Source organism: Danio rerio, chromosome 17 (genome assembly GCF_049306965.1).
Source record: "Danio rerio strain Tuebingen ecotype United States chromosome 17, GRCz12tu, whole genome shotgun sequence".
NCBI classification, from domain to species: domain Eukaryota; kingdom Metazoa; phylum Chordata; class Actinopteri; order Cypriniformes; family Danionidae; genus Danio; species Danio rerio.
This window is the reverse complement of record NC_133192.1, coordinates 27,659,795-27,682,787: the sequence shown is the minus strand read 5'-3', so window position 1 is coordinate 27,682,787 and position 22,993 is coordinate 27,659,795. Positions and strand designations below refer to the sequence as shown.

The following is a 22,993-nucleotide window of genomic DNA, read 5'->3' as shown; positions in this document are numbered from 1 at the left end:
TGCACACACACATCATGGCTGAGTCTTGTTCACTTTTAACCTGTATCATCACAACGTGTTTTCCCTTGCTGTACCATGTTTTCTGTTCCTCAATTTGTTTATTGCTTCTTGTTGTTAGCCGCCTGGACCAATCTCTTTGCCTGTGTACCGACTACTCTTTTTTTTTTTTTTTTTTTTTTTTTTTTAATCGCTCTTCATGTACCTGTGATTGACCATTGCCTGTCTGACTATTCTCTGTTTGGTAAATACGGCATGTGGAACTCCTTTGCCAGCATCTGACTGGTACAATACAGTATATTGTGAAAAAGGTTTCAGCAATTAATTGCAAAAAAAAAAAAAAAAAGAGATAAAGGAATCTGACAGCAGCAGAAGTCGTTCGACTAATGGACATGTTGCTCAAGAATAAATGGACTTTTGGACATCAGATGCATCTCTTGCAGTATTTATTTATTTTTTTTTCAATCCAGTCATTCCTGGCTAGTTTGTGCTTAGCCTCAGATACATGTGTCCACATGCACAAGCGAAGGGCCATTAAATGACAGCTTATATTCTGGATGAATGTACCTTGTGTCCTTGCTATTTTCCAGCTGTCTCTGTATATCCTGACAGGCCGACACGCTCAGCCTAATGCACAGCAGTGGTAATGGCTGTGTGAATTGCATAGAGAGCCATGGAAGAATCAGAGCATGGAAAACCTCCCTAAAAACCCTGATAGCAGCTCTCTGAACCCGGCTGTTTATCTGACCGTCTCAGAAATTCACTGAGGAAACGCACACATATACAAGACATCCCCAAACAGACAAGGTTATTCAGATAAGAGTGAATTACTGCCCACGGGGGAAGAAAGCAAGAGAAAGATGGCATGGTGAACTCATCCCGCGACTATTCAGAGCTCAATTTAAACTTTTTAGACTATTGCAAAGAACTCCCAGGATGCTTTGCTGCTCTAGAGAACTCTATCTCTGAGCTGTCACATTGCTAATCAGCAGAAGAGCTGGAAAACACTGGCCAAACTGCCCATAGATTCAATCTCGGCACAAACATGTTGCTTTCTCTGTGAGGATGTTTTTTAAAGGGATAGTTCATCCACAACTGAAAACTCTGTCAACATTTACTCACACTAGTCACAAACCTGTTTGTTTCCTTTTTCTGTTGAACACAAAAGAAGCTATTTGAAAGAGAGCTGGGGACTGGTAACTATTGACTTCAATAGTATTTGTTTCTCCTACTATGGAAGTCAATTGTTACAAGTTTCCAGCTTTCTTCAAAATAGCTTACACAAATACATCAATATTTTTTATTATTTATTTATTTATTTATATTCAATCCTTGATAAAATAGAGGCATAAATAGCATTGGTTTGAAATAAATTATTTAGCAAAAAAATAAAAAAAATAAAAATCTTTTTGATCAATTGAATATGCCATTCTGCTTAAAATATATCTTTGTGGATATCATATTAGCATGTTTAAGACTTTAACATGCTATAAATTAATAAATACGTTTATGCACAAATGAACAGTTTTCTTCCCACTCTCATCAATTTGCATATTTTTTAATTTAAATATAGATGGGGAAATCTTACAGTCAAAGCTCTAGAGATTTGTTACAGCAATAGCCGGGGGAGTCACTATGTTAAGTGTTTTCCTTGAACGCCCTACAGCAGTGATCACAGCAGTGTGAGGGATTTTGACATAAACAACCTCCTGACACTTAGTCAAAATCCTTCACTTCACCATTAGGATTCAAACCAATAACCTTCTAAAAACTTAAACACATTAAATCTTATCTTTTAATCGTAATGTGTTCAGATCAGTTTGCAAAGATTACTGCTAAACAGAATGCAATGCAAGGATGAGCCACTTTAGTTATTTTCCAGGCCATTTAGCACGACAGCAAACGTGCCTCTCCAGCAAAAGCTTTGTTCCAAAATGACTTTTTATCAGTGAACAACAAACAATACTACAACTAAGAGCACACAAACACATAAACTCTATTCTAAATCAGGGCTTCTGCGCACTTCTATAAAACTATTTTGCTTTTAAGCCTTGTGTACTGTTCGACTTGACTACCCTTTTGTTATGATCATGGTGGTTTTTGTCCTATTGACTTCCATTATAAAGACATTTTTTTGATTGTAAAGCCACAACACCAAACAATCATGTATTCTTAATCGTTGGTGCTTTTCTCTGTTGGGAAGAGGTTAGCAGTGTCAAAGTTAATTGTTTCTTCAGTGTACCCCGATGCAGACACGGACATTTCAGAACTGATTTATTAATAGATCCTAACCGGTTATTGCACAATGACGTCATTTGTCTCAAATGTCGCGGTAGATTACTATGGCAAGGGATGCGAATGGAAGTAATTATAACGCAAAAACTCTGCATAAATTCATTGTGTGTGTTTGTGTGCCTTGTATTGTTCAACCTCCATGTGCAAGCAAGTGCATAATAAAATATAAACTATGCATCTAGTTTAACTGATACCTACAGTACAAAAGCCTATTTTACAAGAAAGATGTTTTGTGACCACTTACTCTGTCTTTGGTGCTCTAGATTTGCCAGTTTCAAACTGCTGTATTAATATTTTTTGGCGCAAACATGCATTCAAAATGGTATTAACTATTACAGGGGTGGTCAAATGTACAGCTGCAATCATAATTATTTAAACCCCTGAATTATTAGCACTCTGTTTATTTTTTTTCCTCAAATTTCTGTTTAACAGAGAGAAAGACATCTTCAACACATTTCTAAACATAATAGTTTAAATAACTAATTTCTAATAACTGATTAATTTTATCTTTGCCTTGATGAGAGTAAATAATATGTGACTAGATATTTTTCAAGACACTTCTATAGCTTAAAGTGACATTTAAAGGCTTAAATAGGCAGAATAGGTTAATTAGGCAAGTTATTGTATAACAGCAGTTTGTTCTGTAGATTATCAGAAAAAAAATACTGAAAGGGACTAATAATTTTGACATTATTGTTTTTTTTTTTTTTATTATTAAAAACTGCTTTTATTCCAGCCAAAATAAAAGAAATAGGATTTTCTCCAGAAGGAAAAGTATGATAAAACATACTGTGAAAATGTTCTTGCTATATATATTAAAAATAGTTTAATATTAAAAAAAGGTTTAATAATTCTGATTACAACTGTATATTAAATATTTATATTTTATTTAAATTATTAATATTATTTAAGATACAGATACAAACTACCCCCCCCCTCCTTCAGGTAGGATCAAGGGTTAATTAGTGGGGCCTGACACTCCCCCCCACTCAACACCCCCATCCAAACAGACCTGTAATTCGCACCCTGACTATACTCCATATAACCATATAAATTTAAGCCCAAAACAAAGCTTTTTTGCACTGCAACTGATGATCAACAATAAAAAGTGTTACCTCTTTCCAACAGGGAAAAGCAGCAACAATCAAGAATGCATAATTACATGGTGTTATGGCTTTGCAATCAAAAAATATCATTATAATGGAAGTCAATGGGGCAAAGAAACCACAAACATAATGAAAGGGTAGTACATTTGAGTGTATTGTTAAAACAATTTTAAAGCATTTTCCAAAAATATGTGTCAAAATAAGATTTGTCACCAAAAAATATTCCATTTGCTTAAACACAGAGAAAGTCATGACCAAGTTAAGGCTCAAAATCACCCGAGTGGATAAAAACAGCTCAAACAGCACAAATACGGGTTTAAGCGACAAATCACCCTTAAAAAAAGTATAATCTACTCATCATTCACTCACCCCCAAATGGTTTTAAATCCTTATGATTTTATTTCTATCAGTTGAATACTCATACAAAAAAATATTTAACAACAACAACAACAACAACAACAACAACAAAAATAATAATAATAATAATTTAAAAATAAATTAATAAAAATAAATTAATTTATTACAAGCCATGACACATTATTGCAATTTATTCCTATGTGCACACATCCTTCATTAACATTGAATACATTTATATGGACATCAGAAATCAAATAATTGCCTTAATCTAATTAAGATATTAATAAGATTAAGGTGTTTACATAAGTTGTTATTAGAATGTTCCTTTTTATGATCGCGTTTTATGTAATTCGATTAATGTCATTGCGTCACCAAGCTAGCCGCATTTGATCTAGAGATTCATGTAATTTCGGGTGTTTCATTTTCAATTTGTCTCATTCATTTTCATTCGGGAACATTTCCTGCTTGCCCCCCGTGACAAACCAGATATTGGATGGAACTATGAATTGCTAAAAGAGTTTTAATGCCTTAAGTTCATACCGTATGCTGAATGGAAGAAAAAAACCCTAATGACCTTAATCTGATTAAATTATTCAAAAGTCATTGTTTATATGGTAGACTCTTAATCAGAGTATTGTCTTAATCACATTAAAATCAAATTATTGGTGTCCATGTAAACATACTTATTGATAGTCAAAAACCCCAATTAGGCAAGATGTACAATGTCCTAAAATAAGTGATACTTTTGACCATTTAACACAACAGTTTACAATCACCATTGCATCTTCTGGTATATCACCAAGCTGTATTTACCATGAGACCTACCTGATGTATGAAGACCTGTGCAGTGCGAGGGCTGAGCAGCAAAATGGCCCGTCTCAGTGTGTCCCGGTAGCGGTTTAGCTCCTCCATTCTCATTGTGCTGAAGAGCGTGGAAAAAACCTTAGTCACATTTCGGTCAACCTGCTGCAGAGACACGTCCAAACCCATTCGAGAAGCCTGGTCCAAAAACCCTCTGAGTCCCCGCACATCTAAAACAGAAAACAGCAAAGAGAGCAGTTAAAAACGGAGAGCTAAAGCTGCGTTTAAGATGAAGGCTGAGATGAAAATAGATCAAGTATAGGCTGAATATTTGACTGGAGATCAGATTTTTCCTGTGAGATTTCCTTCAGACCTAATTGTAGATTTGAGTCGGAGATGATGTTTGAAAGGGAAAGTGAGATCTGTAAAAATATCTAATTTTGTTCCACAGGATGGAGGAAGATCATGTGTGTTTGGAACATCTTGAGAGTGAGTAAATGATGACAGATATATTGGATTTTTTCATGAAAAGGAAGCCTCTATTTTTTGTGCTCTGGAGATTTGATGAGTCGTGGAGAAAGAATTCGGGTTTTTCTTGCACTTTGCACATCACAGCAGTCAAGTCACGTCGTGTTCAGTCTACTGAAGTGGCTTTTTGATGGCTTAATCGTCTGGCATGGATCATCTTATCCATCTACTCACAAAAAGGACACAAGAACCGTCCTTTAAGAGGGTCAAAACAAACATGAGAACGAGGCTGAAGGGGAGACTAATCATAAAAGTACGTGCAAACTCCTGACTTGACTGTACATTTATGGTCTTCACTTTTGAGTTGCAATTAAATTTTTATAGCATGACACTGAAAAGCTATAGCTTGTCTGCATCTTTTACATGTTCCCTTTTTTCTTTCTTCGCTGCGTAAAAGAAAATAATAAAAACAAAGCAGGAGAAACTGAAAACTTTCAAAAACCTGTCAATGTAAGAAAGCAAAACAGTTTGATAAAAAGCATTAAGAGGAGCAGAAAATGATTATCATCTGCAGATTTCTGAGTGCTGACAGCAGCTTTGTTTTCCTGCAAATAAATCTGAATCTGTCTTTTAGCATCAGCTTAAGCATACCAAAGTTGTCAACCAGCTTTGCTTCAAGATTTTATAATGAACATCTACTGCAGAGGTAAAAAAAAAGCATAGAACTAATATATTATGAATAATGAAGACAATCATCTTTAAAATGAAATGTTATATTAGTATTTATATTGTTTTGCTATTTACTATAGCATTATTAAGAAAAGTAATAATATTGTATTTATATTGATATTAATATTGATATTTACCACACTAAAAACACTGACTGCAAAAATGACTGACCAGTAAGGTAATTTTCAGTCCAATTCACTTTAAAATGCTTAGTTTTTCTGGATTCATATGTCTTTTCTGGATTTTACATGATTTAAAATGGTGATGTTTGTCTTATTCAACAAGGGTCCAGCAAAGATTGTTTCAAGATTATACATAAAATACAACAATTTTAGACATTTCCCCCAGAAAATAACAATTTCTATATAGGGTTATTCCCCGAGATATTCATTCATTCATTTTTCTTCGGCTTAGTAATTCTCAGGGATCTTCACAGCGAAATGAACCGCCAACTATTCCAATATTTGTTTTACGCAGTGGATGCCCTTCCTGCCGCAACCCAGTACTGGGAATCCCCCAGATACTGATTACCTAAGTCTTTTGGGGCCTCATCATACACCCGGCACAATAAGGCGCAAGACATGTTTGGTGCAATTTTTTGCTATTTCAGACCCGCACAACCCTAATTTTCCCGTTAGACATGCCCCTAATGCTTTTGGGCCATGCGCTGCAGACTTTGCACTTAGATTGTTAAAATAGATTCTTAAAATTGAAGTTTATATATTGGGTTTGCATTGTCTAAAAATTTGCATAAATATGCCTGACAACATGGCACCTTTTTGTTATTTTATTTTTGTTATTTATAAGTAAATGATGCTCTAAGTCACCCTTTTTTAATTTTTGAAGAAATCTCATTATGTAGCTCTCACAGAATAAAACAGAAAAAAAAAACATTTTACCCTTTAACGTCATAAGACATAAATCCAGAAAGAATAGTCTTGCTGAAAGAATGGGTGTTTGACATCAGCAACAACAAAATGTATTAATTATTAATTGCATTTTTCCTACTGTCCAACAGACCTTCAGGCCATTTTTCATTTGCAAATATACCAGTTAAGACCCAAGCACAATTTCATTCAATGTACACATTTATATTTTATCTCACTTTCTGTTTTTCTAATTTAATTAACTGTCATAATTTCCTGTTGCATTTATCGGGAGCTATCTGATCTTTAGGATCTTCTTTTTGGTTTGTTAGTTTATTTGTTAATGACAGTTATCAAACATATGATCTCATTTTAATTAACTTACAAATTGCCTGTATTTTTGTCCATGGCTATCAGCATTGGGTGTATTGATTGCTTCAGGCATACATTTCTTCAGCCAATCACACAGTCCTGTTTTAAAGGTCACGGTGCAATTGAGAAAAACTAATAACACTGTAAAAAATGATAAATGTTTTTCTGTTACTTTAAATTATTTTAATAAGTTAATCAAGTTCCAACTGCATGTTTTAAGTTATATAAAGTTTAACTTAATACATTTAGTCAGCTTGATTGATGTAAGTTCAGAAGACTAGAAAATTAATCTGATAAAAAAGTTTAACTACTTGTTTAAAATGAGCTGAAACAACACAATTCTTGAGATTTCGATGGAACAACTTAATTGTTTAATGTTCAATCCACTTAAATTTGTAAAAGTTAACTTAATCTCTTCAAGTTGTCCCAACAGAAATAGATTGTGTGGAACCTAGCATTTTATACAGTGAAAACAAATGAAGGCAGCAACAATTTTTCACAGTGCAGACATCAAGAGAGAACAAACACCATATTGTTTTACATGTACATATGAGTATGCACTTAATATACTTGATCATCATAATCCACCATCTGCACACTGCATCAAGCTACAAACTGTTTCCATGACAATTGACCAAAAAAAACAGATTTTCCCCCCACACAGGCCTCAGTTTACTCTCAAACCAATAAAACATATAATCATTGAAGCCCTTGCACACAAGTTGGTCTCAATACACTAATGAAAACCCTTTCAGCATAATTGCCAATAATCTTAGTAAGGTGGTTCTTTTATTTTTACATTTGAAATGTTATTATTCTTGCAGGTCATACTGATGCAATTTTAAATGAGAAAAATACAACATATGCAGCATACAAATGATCTATTAATTCCCTGTAATTGATGATTCTTGTGGGTTTTACATTTATTTACACTTCTGAATTGCATTATAACACCTTAATAACTGCTTAAACAATGAAAATTTATCTCTACAGTTGAACAAAGTGATTTTTTTTTTAAATTTTTTTTATTTGAAACATTATATTGAATCAAAAATAATATACAAAGAAATAATTATGTAAAACAACAGGAAAAACAGCATTGGCAGTTCATTAGCAGCATATTTCAAATAGAATTTAAGTTTAATTGCTCACACAGTGTCTTTAATAGCAACCAATTCTCATGAAGTGATGCATTTTAAACTTCTATTATTAGAACTACGATAAACGAACACCATATTTTCTTCAATGATGCAAGAATATGCAACATTTAGAAACTTAATCAGCTATTGGATGACCTAATGAATATATTTTCAATCAACACAGAGTCTGAGGAAGCAAGTGTTTGTGCTATAAAAGTAAAATGAAAATAAAAAAATTCTGATCGGAAAGAAAACGTTAACATAAATGGCATGGACTTCTTGAGCAGTGGCATGATAACAGGTCAATTTAACTTTCAGATGATTGATTAGCACTAGTATTAGCAACATTAGCTATGCTCCGGTGTACATTCAGTGAGCATCAGGTATTCACTATAATGATGCGGTATAGCACACAATCATTTCCAGCAGCTCTTATTTCTGTAGAAGAGCCAGAAATATATTTGACAATATATTTGACAGTTTAAAAGCAAGACTAAGGCTTGATCTCCATATTAACAGAAAGCAATGAAGAATGTGCTGTAATGCCAGATTTAGCCTTGATGCTATTAATTTAAATTCAGGTAACGTTACATTATAGATCACTTCACACTGCTTTAAGCTATATTTGCTACCTTAATATACAGAAAAACTGAATTTAAACTTTTGTGCTTTTATATACTCTGGTCAATGGTCAATTAAGTTCATTTACATCAATGATAAAAAAATAAAATCAACATTTGCTAGAAAACATTATTTGATGAAATAAAAGCAAAGGCATAAAACAAAATAACAGTTTGATTAAAAAAAAAAAAAAAAAAAAAAAACATCTCTCCATTAAACAGCATTTTGGCAGTTTTTATGGGTCTGATTCTTACTTTTTTTTAAAGGAACAGTTGCCCAAAAAATTCAAATGACTTTGTTTTTTGTGATTTTCTTTCTTCTGTTGAACACAAGGGAAGATTTGCTTTAAGGAATACGGGTTAATGGTACCAATTCACTAACACAGTAGGGGGGAAAATACTATTTAAATCAATGGGCACCAACTACCATAATTTTTTAAATAACATATTTTCTTTTTGTTTAACAGAAGAAAATAAATCTAAAAGGTTTCAAACAAGTGAAGGATGTTAGTGATAGTTAGGCGAACTATTCCTTTAACTAAACTATATTTCAACAATTGCCTTACTGGATTGAGATCTGGTGACTGTTGAGGCCATTTGAGTAAAGTAAACTCATTACCATGTTCAAGAAACCAGTCTGAGATGATTTGCACTGTATGACTTGGTGCCTTATCCTGCTGGAAGTAGCCATCAGAAGATGGATGCACTGTGGTCATGAAAGGATGGACATGGTCAGCAACAAAACTCAGCTAGGCTGTGGCACTGACACAATACTCAATTGATATTAGTGGGCCCAAAGTGTGCCAAGAAAATATCTCCAACACCATTACACCACCACCACCAGCCTGATTGGTTGAAGGATGAATCCATGCTTTCATGTTTCATGTTGTTGATGCCAAATTCTGACCCTACCATTCCTATGTTACAGCAGAAATCAAGACTCATCAGACCAAGCAACGTTTTTCCAATCTTCTATTTTCCAATTTTGGTGAACCTATACGAATTGCAGCTTCAGTTTTCTGTTACTAGTTGACAGGAGTGGCACCCGGTGTGGTCTTGTGCTGCTGTAACCCAACCGCCTCAAGGTTAGACGTGTTGTACATTCAGAGATGCTCTTCTGCATAGGTTGTAATGAGTGGTTATTTGAGTTACTTAAGTTATTTGCCTTTCTATCAGCTCGAACCAGTCTGGCCATTCTCCTCTGACATCAACAAGGCATTTGCGCCCACATAACTGCCACTCACTGGATATTTTCTCTTTTTTAGACCATTTTCTGTAAACGCTAGAGTTGGTAGTATGTGAAAATCCCAGTAGATTAGCAGTTTCTGAAATACTCAGACCAGCCTGTGTGGTACAAACAATCATGCTACATTTGAAGTCACTTAAATCACCCTTTCCCCCTCATTTTGATCCTCGGTTTGAACTGCAGTAGATCGTCTTGACCATGTCTACATGCCTAAATGCATTGAGTTGTTACCATGTAATTGGCTATTTAGAAATTCGCATTAACAAGCAACTGGACAGGTGTACCTAAGAAAATGACCGGTGAGTGTATATAACTGCTAAACAGTGAGGAACGTTTTTCTACTGAATACCTTTTTTCCCCGATCATGTACCGCTTAATATATGCTAATCAATCCGGTTCAATCATTACATGTCATTTTACACTCCGTTTTTAATGTTTGTGAGTTAGGAGTGGCCCATTGACATTCCCACCACACAAATCTACCAGACACAACAGTTCAATTTCTCCATACTCTTGCAGAGATTAGTTTCAGCACACCATTGTAATTCAATTATCGCAACCAGAACTACAAACTGAAAAGAAATTTCAAGTCTCTTGAGGAGACGGTCGCAGAAATATATAAATAAAAGACATGGAAATCTGTGGAAAGAAAGAGCAGAGAAAAGTCTTTTCAGTTACAAATTGGATTTGCTTAAAGAGTGTAATTATATATCTAAAGGCATATACAAACCGCCGTCTCACAAGACAAAAAAAAGTGTAAGAGGTTTAGAGGGAATCAATAGAGCTCTAACAATGAATGCTTCAATGTTTCTCTGTTCCTTCTTTTAAAAGGGCTTGAAAAATAAATGCTTATTCTTATATTTAGAGCTTCATCTTGATCAAAGCAGCTCGATCGTAAATACAACTAATCCAGCTTATCAGGAACTGCACTTTTGCATAAATAGCTAAATTAACAGAGGCCTAACATAATATATTATCGAGAAATAAGATCATAAAGCTAAACATCAGACTCCATATCACAGCAGCAGCCCTAAATGACTTCAACATTTCATAATTGCTGTACATTAGTTGAGTACTTTATAAAAGCATTGTGATGAATGGACTGTATCAAAGGTTATTGTACACAAGCTTTTAAAATGTGCCTTTAATTGCTTCTGCATAGGGTTAAGTTGAAACCTACTACATTTGATCGAATATAAAGATGGACTGTTGCTAGGAGAGCTCTGCAGCTCTTTTTATGATTCTACGTGTGTCTCAATCCACGGGTCTGCTGTGCAGTGATGCGAGGGCTGGAGTGTAAGTGTTACTCATGAAGGCTGTTGGGACGCACTTCCTGGAAACACGTTGAATATTCTTGTGCCCTGTTAAATGGACAGGGGCTTCGGTTGACACTGAGTCCATGTGACAGAGACTACACCGTTCTGGTCACAGTTGCTCATTTTACTGCCATGAGACACTCTACAGAATATCTTGGTCTCACTCACAGATGGGGTTTGCTTGTGCTGAAGAGAGATGTAATCAAGAAAGATTTATCTTTTATAATGTTGAAAAGCAGGAAACTGTGACATAAACTCTACATGGAGGTTACAGCATAAACAGTGTTGGGGAGGTTATTTTGGAAATGTGATAGATTACAGATTACAAATTACACTATTTAAAATGTAATAAGTAGTGTACCTTTTCAATTATTTTATAAAAGTAAAGGAACTGATTACATCTAATTACTTTTAAGTTTCTAATAGATATTTTAAACTAAATCATTTTCAAGCATTTATGCTAAGAAGGTGTGACCTTACAGTAGCATTTACTTTTAGAATCTCAAATCTTTCATCACTTGAATTAAAATGATATTAATTTAATTTTAAAGTATAGCCACCACAAAACAAGACCTTATAACAAAAAAAATTGCTTACTGTTGTTACCAAAAAAATTTTTAGTTAGTTGTGCAGGGTGATTTTTGTGGCATTTACAATAAAAAATACATCTTATTTTACAGTTATTTTTGCAATTTTCATTTTTAAATCAAAACAACTTAAATTCAAGTCAATTATATCTTAGTGATCAATAAAACTGTCAAAGAAACCTAAGAGGCAGAATTGTTCAGTTCAGCTATTTACTCTAAACAATCTGCTGTACAAAACAGAAACAAGCTATAGTATATAACAGCACCACTTAGTTAGGTAATCCATCTATAAACAAATACAGAATACAAAATAAAATCTATAATCATTATCAATATCTATCAATAACAGACCTTACTTACTTACTCCCAGGGCTGTTTTTATCGAAGTTAACTTCAGCAACACCATGTAACACATAATTTTTATGAGGTGGGTAGCCAAATGCTCGACCCCCAACCTGGAGGACCAGGACATAAACACATACACTTCGGCCAATTTAGCTTACCCAATTCACTTACAGTGCATGTCTTTGGACTTGAGGGGGGAAACTGGAGCACCCGGAGAAAACCCAGAAACTCCACACAGAAATGCCAACTGACCCAGCTGGGGCTTGAACCAGCAACTTTCTTGCTGTGAGGTGACAGCACTAACCACTGTGCCACCGTGCCATCCAAAATATCAGATTTAAATCTTATATTATCTTGTGTTTTCAGTGTTTTATAATTTTTAAAAGTTTTGTTAACTTTTTTGTTAGCATTTTATAACAAAAACATGTATTTATCTACTTAGTTCTTTTTATCTGTTGTCATTCATTGCTAAATTCAATCTCCATGGTAGGGCATCGATGTGTGATTAGTCACATCGAAGGATCTGCAATGTCAAGTTAAGATGATAACTAATCAAAAAACACAGTTTATGACATAGTTTAACCCTACAAGAGTGAAAGTTTATCATTTTTTATGTCAGCAATTTTGTATGATTTCAAGTAAATTTTAACAATTTAGACACTAGAAATTATAAAATTTGTTAACAAACAATCAACAGATTAATTGTATTTAATTATTTCTATAATGAAGACTTTAGTTTATAAATCACTAAATGTCCTAAAACCTCAATACATTACAGATATGCTCACTGAATACAAACCTAACAGATCCCTCAGATAATTAGGATCAAGTAAATTAGAAATTTCAAGAGTTTATTTAAAGCAGGTTAAGTCCACCTTTAGCTACTATGCCCTCTGCTGCTGGAATCAGCTTCAGATGTGCTCCAACATTACGCACTTTCAAATCAAAACCGAAAACACATCTGTTTAGCTGTGCCTTTACTGAATGAGCACTGAGCTAAGTCTGATACATCGCACTATTATGTCTTTCTCTTTTTTTTCATTCTTTTAAAACCTGTTTGACACAGTTTTATTTGTTTTTAATCACTTTTATTTTTTTGTTTTTATTTTCCTATACTTGTCTTTAATTCCTGTTTAAGTAAAGCACTTTGAATTTTGCATGAAATATGTTATATAAATAAACTTGCCTCGTCTATAGTCTACATTTGAAGCTGATTAAAAACATTTTTCAAAATTGTCTTTACATAAGAATGGTTTTTGACAAATAGTTTTAGGACAACTTTAATTTTTACTTTTATCCACTTTTATCCAATTGTATACAATGCTCTTTAATTATTTAATGTTTGTACATCAATACTGTAACTCTGCAGAAAATCTCTACTCTATTTTTATTTATTTATTTTATGCAGATTTCCCCTCCTACAAAATGATTACAATAAATGTTAAATGATAAATTATAAGTGGTATAAGTCTATAAGTAGTCTTGCAAATTATAATAATATGGCAATATTTATTGGCAAAAAAATGTAATGTTGCAATGTCAGTTTTCCAATATCGTAAAGTAATACTTCATGGGTTAGATTTACATTTAAGGCACAACAACTTTAGTATTCAACAAATATCAAATACAGTGTCAAAAATCAAAAGCCATTAACTGAATTTGAGATAAAAAAAAAGAAATATATTTTTATCCAATTATTAGCTTTTTATCAATTTCTAAAACTGGAAATTAAAAATTCAAAACTCATTAAAGGTAATCATGTCAATAGTTTAAATAATGTGATTATATTGTGTGTAAAAAGGAGAACGGCAGTGAAACATTGTACTTTACTAAAGATTATATGCAAACAATAGAAATCAACAACAAGACAGATGACAGATTGTCTCTGTTTAAAAAGGGTGCAGAAATAAATTCTCAGAACAGGTGGTGTTGTAAGTCAAAGATGCTCCCAGTTCTAGACAAGTGAATAAAGCAAAAGGACACATTACTCAGCAGCATGCCAAAAAACACACAGTTAAACTGCTCAACTAAAACCAAAACATCAATTAAACCGAGAACTAGCCCACAAATCCACTTTCACAGGCCTTTGGGTCAGCTCACTGCTGTTTACAAATACACAACACTATAAGATCTTACTGTTAGGATGTTTTATAGACCCACTGCATGTAAATTTATTTGTGCACAAAAATACTGCAAAGATGAGGTTACACCAGGCTCAAGGGAAAATCAGATGCCAAAAAACTGACACTTCAATACTAACGTAAGTTAACTGAGGCCATTAAACATAGTTGAAATTATTAGCACTTTATATCCTGAGTGCTGCTTAGAGTACAGAAGATATAATACTCAAAACATAAATTTCAATAACTCATTTCGTTTATCTCTGCTGTGATGACAGTACAAACTAATTTACTAGCTAAAAACACACTAGTATTTAGCTTGATGTTTAATTTAAAGACCTAACTAGATTAATAGGGTTAACTATGCCAGTTAAGTTAGGTTAACAACAGTAGTTTGTTCTGTAGCCAATCGAAAATAAAATAATTTCCTAACAGGATTAATAATATTGACCTTAGCAGTTATGTCAATATTATAGCATATACAGAGCAATCCTACAAAGCTCTGTAGTGCTTTACCAAAATAAAAGCAGCTGCCTAGAATAACTTGATGCAGTGCTTTTCAAGTCAACATAATTAGCTGTACAGTTAATTTAATTGGAGACAACATATTCCACATTCCTAAATAACTATATATACTTATGAACTTATTACATTTTCTGTACACATATCGGCTTCTAGAAAATCAAATACAGGCTTCAGTAACATCTCAATCAGCAGTAGAGAAGGAGGGGGAGGATGGAAGAACTCAAGGGTGAAAATGAACGTAAAAGAGTTAGAAAGACCTACTTACTCAACTAACATCACATCTTATAGATTTACTGACAGTTAGTTATATAGCCAGTGCTACAGCTTTATCAATTGATTCACATATAAGCAATTATGATTTAAAAGGATCAGCATACAATTTTTATTTAAATTAGAAGTATTTTTGTATACAATCAATAAAGCAACATTACATCTCACACTGACCACTGACTAAAAAACTAAGCCACTTTTGGCATTTTTCGGTTTTCTGAATAGGAGTAAAAGCTCTCTCAAATCACTCTTCTCTGCTCTAAGATTCTGGGTATGTTTAACACACACACGCAGCCTGCCGTTTTCAATTTGTACTGCCACTGTCCCTGCACCAGTGCGACAGAACCGGGGAGAGCAGAACTGAGAAGACATCTCAAGTAAATGAACTTCTCTCGCTTTCATGCAGGATATCATGTTATATGATCATTTACGCGCTGCCCTGCAAATGTCACTGCATTTACGCTGGTCTAAAACCCAGGTCTCACTGTATCTATTTTTAATATAGAATGGTGCTGTGAATATTTTAAAAGATTGTGGTTTTGATGAAATGTGTAATGGGTAAAGGCACGTAGGTAATTTCATGTATGTGCATAGGAGAAATGTGCAGACCAAGCATCAACCTTCTGATCTTCCTCGTGAAGCCAAATAGAAAAGTGACTTACACTGCAATTCATGGATTAGCCACTAGAGGTTGGATCCAAAAGTCAGTCGATTCTATAGATTCCCCATGTCAAAATCAACAGCAATAATTTTATAGCTTGGTACAAAAAATATATTACCCTTCATGATGTCTTTGATGGTTTGAGCCTTATTTTAAAAACTTATTAGCTTATTTCATGTTAAGCATTAACATTTTGCATAATTAAGGGCGTGGCCACTAGAGTGACATATATCTGCTGCTTGCATCACATTGCCTGAATTAATTCCATATTACCTAGTTAATTCCAGCTGCTTATCTTTGCATATTTGTATCCGTATTTATGCTTTTGTTTTTGTTTGTTTTCATACAGTCTGCTGCTTTTGGGGTTATTTCTTTTAGTTATCGATAAAATTAATGCAGTTATTTGTGCTCATAGGACATTCAAGTCCCTTTATTAATTCGGGGTCGCTAACTATTCCAACATATGCGGAAAACATATGCTGGAATAGTTGGCAGTTCATTCTGCTGTGGCAACCTCTAAAATAAAGACTAAGCTGAAGGAAAATGAATGTATGAAAACGGCAACCAGACATCACTACTGCACCCTGGCCCCACCTCTTTGCCCATTTTTGATGAGTTGGCCACAGTTGGCTCCACTCACTCAGCTTAATTTGCTCTCTTTTTACTTTTATACAGTCTATGGTCCCAAACAAAGTTACCTATAAGATTTTTGTTATGTGTGGGGTTGAGAAGCAAGCGGCAGATCCATGTGCAGTAAGTAAAATTTAAACAAGACAAGAATAAAACAAAGGGACTAATACAAAACAGAGTAAAAAAAAGAGCAAGGACAATTCAAAGACATCCACATCCAAACTAATCGAAATTATTATAATTAGTCAGTTAAATAATTCCTTACATTTATATAGCGTTTTTCTGAACACTCAAATCACTTTTTTTGGGGGGGGGGGGGGGGGTCTTCTACCCCACCACCAGTGTGCAGCATCCACCTGGAAGACGCGATGGCAGCCATATTGCACCAGACCGCACAACACACACCAACTGATTGGTGGAAAGGAGAAAAAGTTATGAAGCCAATTATGATATGGGGATGGTTAAGAGGTCATGATGAAAGGAGGCCAGTGGGCAAATTTGACCAGGATGCCGGGGTTAAACCCCTACACTTTTTTGAAGGACATCCTAGGATCTTTAATGACCACAGAAAGTCAGGACCTTAGTTTAACGTCTCATCCAAAAGAAGACAGATTATGCCCAAATGCATTGATGTAGGCACAGCTCATAAATATGAGTTTTAAAATTAAGTGTTTTCCCCAAATAGTCAGTTTTAAAATGTATTTGTCCATAAAGGTAGTTGATAAAATGTCAGCTATGTTGTTGGTGATGTTTTTGTAATTGCTGTATGCATTTGTACTATTTTTTGAGACAGTAGGATAATACAATTTAAAATATCAAATTGCTCTTTCGACACCACATTTAGGAATTTGTTCCCATTAGCTCAAAATATTATTTCTTAATGAGCCACTGTTAACAGACTGTTGCCATGTTTCTCAAAATTCAATTAATTTTGCCAACTGAACATTTCCAGTACAACCAGTCACTATTTTGAGTTGGAGGGGTCAAAAGTTTTAACAGTGTATATAGTCCAAATATAGACAGACAAACAACAAAATGGCCCTATAAATGTTATAAAGAAATACACACTCCTGTCAAAAAGCCCCTTATTGGTGTGTCAGTTTGCACATCCAGAGTGATTGTCCTCCTGTAGGCTGCAGTCACGTTCAGCGCTGAGAGCTCTGCACCACCATCAATCATGTTTTATGTCTTGATTGGGGCTTTTCCTCTGACCTCTGCTATACGACTTGAAGGATGTTACCAGCTTCAGGGTGCGTGGAGGTCTGACTCATCTCAGCCCTCTGTTTCAAAGTGCCTAAAGCTGAATTCACTAGCAGCTTTAGCCTTAGCATATATATGCTGGGCTATTTAAAGCCAGTGTAGCCACATCCATACCGAGACCATTCTCAGTGGTGAGGACCACATGGGAGATCTGCTTTAACAAGAGGGATCAAAATGCCCCATAGTGGTTGCGAGTTGTTTTTATCCAAATCTTGGAATCTGTGATGGCAGCCTATTAAATCAGCAAACCACCGAAGCCCAAAACGAGGAGAGAGCTACAGGGTAAAAAGAAGTGGTCTGGATAATGGGGATTTTAAGAAGATAAGATGGAAAGGAAAAGGGGATTTGGGCAACATGCTGGTTATAGTTGCCTTTAAAAAATGAATATTCTGTCATCATTTATTTGTCAAACAAGGACGCAGAGCTTCAGAAATGACTAAAATAGTGGCCCATTCCAACAGTGCATTTTTTTAACCCTGTTTCACACACCATAGGAACCCAATCTAAAACAGTGTAAACATTGTGATTGTGTTTTCTGAGATTTTTTAAAAGATGTCTTGCATTAAATTGTTTCCTATTAAGTGTCACTGCTGTCACTGCTATTCAATAGTTTGAGTCTGTTAATCTTTTTAATCATTTTGAACCTTGTAGAGACTATAAGTCCAAATCGGTTAGTTAATCTGATCTGAATGTGGGTGACAGTTTTATATGACCATTACCACTGTGTGTGGTGCCGCGGTGGGACTAAGAGATTGAGAAAATATTTTTAGATGTAACAACAGTTTGCAATAATGCTGCTGCAGGACACAAAAAGACAGGATGCAAAAAGACAGAAATAAAAATGCCTTGCTACTTTTAACTGAAGATGAAATAACGAAGCATTATAATTTCTTCATAAATCATTAATAACTTAAGCTTTCTTATCATTGTAAACTTGTTAAGTGCAACGAGGATTCAATTTGGAAATTAAAACAAAAGAAATAAAGGACAACTAAAATGAAAGTAAAAACAAACAAACCAAAAAGCCTTGTTTTAGCCTAAATATAGAGATGAACACTATTGTTATTTTAAAATCATAGAACTAAGAATCAAAGAGAAATGATTATTTTCTATAATTCTATTTTAGAAATAAAAACTTAAATACTAAATATTTAAAAACTATTTTAAAGTCTTATTTAACGGACACAAATAATAGATTCAGTTTAGATATGTGCTATTTACAGCCACAAGGCCTGCTATACTACAGTTGAAGTCAGAATTATTAGCCCCCTTAAATTATTACCCCCCATGTTTAGTCCCCCCCCCAAATTCTGTTTAACAGAGAGCAGATTTTTTCAACATATTTCTAAACATAATAGATTTAATAACTAATAACATAACTAAATTTAATAACTAACATTTCTAATAACTGATTTATTTTATCTTTGCCATGATGACAGTAAATATTATTTGACTAGATATTTTTTCAAGACACTTCTATACAGCTTAGTGACATTTAAAGGCTTAACTAGGTTAATTAATTATGTTAACAGGTTAGGGTAATTAGGCAAGATACTGTGTAATGATGCTTTGTTCTATAAACTATCAAAATAAATAAATAAATAAATAAATAAATAAATAAATAAATAAATAAATAAGCTAAAGGGGCTAATAATTTTTTCCTTAAATGTTTTTTTTAACTGCTTTTATTCTAGCTTAAATAAAACAAATATGATTTTCTCTAGAAGAAGAAAAAATATTATCAGACATACTCTGAAAATTTTCTTGATCTGTTAAACATCATTTGGAAAATATTTTAAAAATAAAAGAAATTCAAAGGGGGGTGGGGCGGGGGGTAATTATTCTGGCTTCAACTAGCATTGTACAAATTTAAATATGATTAGATTCCTTCAGATTGGGACTGACAAACTAAAGTCAGATAAGTCAGATAAAGCCATATCTAACAAAAATACAAAAAATAATAATAATACTTTTGGAACTCAAAAATATTACATTTTGAAAGTTATTTGCTTTGCATCTGATATTTAAGAAGTATTACATTCCAAAGACAGATATATTTTACTTTACATTTTTGTTACATTGACAATGCTTTGAATAAAACCTTGACTCAGCTTTCTGACGTTGACATTCCAATCAAACAAAAAAGCACTGTATACCAAGGTGGAGGGTAAATAGCAATGCTCAGTCTTGGGCTGGGTTACATCTCAAAGAGGTCCTGTTAAAAGCAGTCTTTAATATTAAAGCTGAGATCAGATATATAGCTATTTTGGATTATGAAAGGCAAACTTCATTCCAATAGAGTGAAACACTACTGGCTCAATGAAGGCATCAGAAGGTTATCCAAGTCCATTCTTAAAGTTTTACACTTTTCAAAACACTGCAATGCTCATGCTAGTTAACAACTGACAGCATGCTTTTTGGTCTGCCAGAGTCCACCTGCTCACATCAAATTTTAACATCAGAGCTGATGTCTTTGTACTAAGAATTCTCTTGCTGCACTGCTTGTGGACTGAATCAGCTTTTGCTTTATAATGTCCTCTGAAGTTGCTATTTGCCAAAATATCATAATGAATTGTGAATCCACCTCATATCCTAACTTACTTTAAAGGTGTCAACATGACTCCTGCTTTTCTATCATGAACGGCCAACCAGATTTGTTAACCGAAATTTCCAAAGATTTAGCAGTGATTTTTCACAATGTGTAAAAAAAAGGATGGAATCAAATATTCCAACATTAGCGCAACTTTTATGGTGTTTTGGCCTCCCTGTATTAGAAAGTGTTTAGTTTAAGTTGAAGAAACTTTGAAAGATACATTGTCACTGCACAAGAGAAATAAGCAAGTAATAAATTACTATCACTTCTACTAATAGGGGTGGCATGATGACTCAGTGGTTAGCACTGTCGCCATACAACAAAAAGATTGCTGGTTCGATTCTTGGCTGGGTCAGTTGGTATTTCTGTGTGAAGTTTGCATGTTCTCCCCGTGTTTGCATGGGTTTTTAAAGACCTGTGCTATAAGTGGATTAAATAAACTAAATCGGCCATAGTGTATGTGTGTGAATGTGAGAGTGTATAAGTGTTTCCCAGTTGCTTTAAGGGCATACGCTGTGCAAAACATATGCTGAATAAATTGTCGGTTCATTCTACTGTAGAGATCCTTGATGAATAAAGGGACTAAGCCGAGGGAAAATGAATAAATGAATGAATGAACTCACTACTAATAAATATGATACAGTAAATGTATTAATACACATTAACACAATGTTTCACCATTTTGACAGTACATTTTTTGTGAAACATGTTGCTAGCAAAAAAGGTACATTGAAAATGCCTTCATTTAATTACCACATAGGATTTCTAGGGCTATCACATAGTGCTACCTTTATTAATTTGAATGAATGAATAAATGTATAAATGAATGAATTCAATTGATCAAATAGTTTTTGATACATTTGAATAAAACGAAATATAAATAATGTCTTATGAATTCAAAAACTTGGTCACCAAAATGAAGAAACATAATAAGGGAAAAAAAGAGATATCATATTTAAGCCCATATGGAAAGATATTTAGCCCATCGTTTAGTCTATTTATTTACTTCTTTAAATGCATGTACATTTTTATTTGTTCAGTTTTTTACTTAATTTTAGTAAATTTTAGTAATAGTATTGACTAACATGAAAGTGTTCTTATGATTTATTTGCAATTTAGTTTGTAAAGTGTTATTTTCTGTTTTTTTCGTGGATATATTATATGACAGACTTGCTTTGTTTACCAAATAAGTGGATCTAATTGTATTTGCATTGTAAACATTGTTTTTTTATTACATAAATTAAGATTTTAGTTACAATACTCCCAAAATAATTCCACATAAATCCACAGATTTTTAAAAAAATTCTCCACAAAAATAGCAAAAAATGTCTGCATATTCTGTCTGGCCTATACATACGGCTCTACACTGTAAAAAAATGCTGGGTACATGTAATTCTTTCATGTTGTTCCTACACAAATCAATTAAGTTAACCTAACTGCTTTTACAAATTTAAGTGGATTGAATATAAATACAGCATGTCTTTGGATTGTGGGGGACACCGGAGCACCCAGAGGAAACCCACGCGAACGCAGGGTGAACATGCAAACTCTTCATAGAAACGCAAACTGACCCAGCTGAGGTTTGAACCAGCGACCTTTTTGATGTGAGGCGACAGCACTACCTACTGCGCCACTGCGTTGTCATTGTGTCGATTTAGCTAATTTTAAATAAGTAGTTCCAGCAAAATATTTTGATATTTCTAGTAGGTTCACCCTTGCCACCCATCATGTAACTCACCGTACTCGCTGTCATAGAAAACGATGAACTTGTGCCAGCGCAGTTCAGAGACGAGTGTGATCATGACATCATTGAGCCTCACAGGAGGCCGAGCAGCCAGCGTGTACCGTTCCCCGTCAGGACTGGGATTAAGCTGGCACTCAGCACGGGGCGTCCCATCACCGTTCCTCTGGATGAACAGATGAGGAATGTGCATGGCATCCGTGAGAGACTGTAGCGCATTGGCTGCTGCGCATCCTGTAGACGACACCAAAGCGAGTATCCCCTGATTCATGAGCTCACAGGCTGGAAAAGAACAGAAAAAAACAGAGGCACAGTGAGAATTAGAGGCTCTAAGTGTCATAGGCTCTACTTTACGAGAGTTAAGCACTTTGACCATTAATGGAACAACCAGTGGCAATTAATGCAGCAAATGTCAGGCTTATCCCGCAGAGAAAAGGTGTGGTAATGTGTCCAGATTTCACAGGGCAAATGCAATTCTCTTCAGTGTATTGCCATATGCTGCTAATTTATTGCCTCTGTTTAACGCCAGTGTAACAATTTCTCAAGGAAACCTAGTTAAAGTGGACATAAATAATTTATGAGATATGACATTTAATAGATGCTGCCATCTCAGAGCTGCAGGTTTGGATGTTTAAACATGCAGTTTGTTTTATACAATGATTAAAAGTGGATTTTAAAAAGGCTGTTTCTTGGTATGTATCTGACAATGTGCCTGTTTAAAAAGCCCATTGTGGATTGGAAGATGGTAGTATTATTGTCAGCTTTGCGTGGCTGCGCATTGTTTCCCATATGCAGCACAGTTACATTTATGCACAAATGCATCTTGGGAAGGAGGTGTAATATATGTCAAAGAGCATTTAAATTCATTCTTCATTTAGACACATTTATTCCCCATTCCTTTCCTGTATTTATACAAATCAAAAGCAGTTAGGCTACTTTGTCGTATTTA

At 34.3% G+C, this 22,993-nt stretch overlaps 1 protein-coding gene across 21 annotated transcripts in view; it reads right to left on the bottom strand.

Annotated features, from left to right (window-relative positions):
• The window catches only part of grid1a (glutamate receptor, ionotropic, delta 1a), a 492,444-nt gene that overhangs the window by 118,870 nt on the left and 350,581 nt on the right, over nucleotides 1–22,993 (bottom strand). For 20 of the 21 annotated variants that reach the window (XM_073928587.1, XM_073928578.1, XM_073928576.1 and 17 more), the window contains 2 exons: nucleotides 22,042–22,326; nucleotides 4,581–4,786 (listed from right to left, as the gene is read on the bottom strand). In XM_073928587.1, coding sequence (XP_073784688.1) covers nucleotides 4,581–4,786; nucleotides 22,042–22,315 — 480 coding nt within the window. In that variant the 5' untranslated portion in view covers nucleotides 22,316–22,326. Of the gene's footprint in view, nucleotides 1–4,580; nucleotides 4,787–22,041; nucleotides 22,327–22,993 lie in introns of those variants that run through there. The other variant, XM_073928591.1, reaches the window with a different exon arrangement.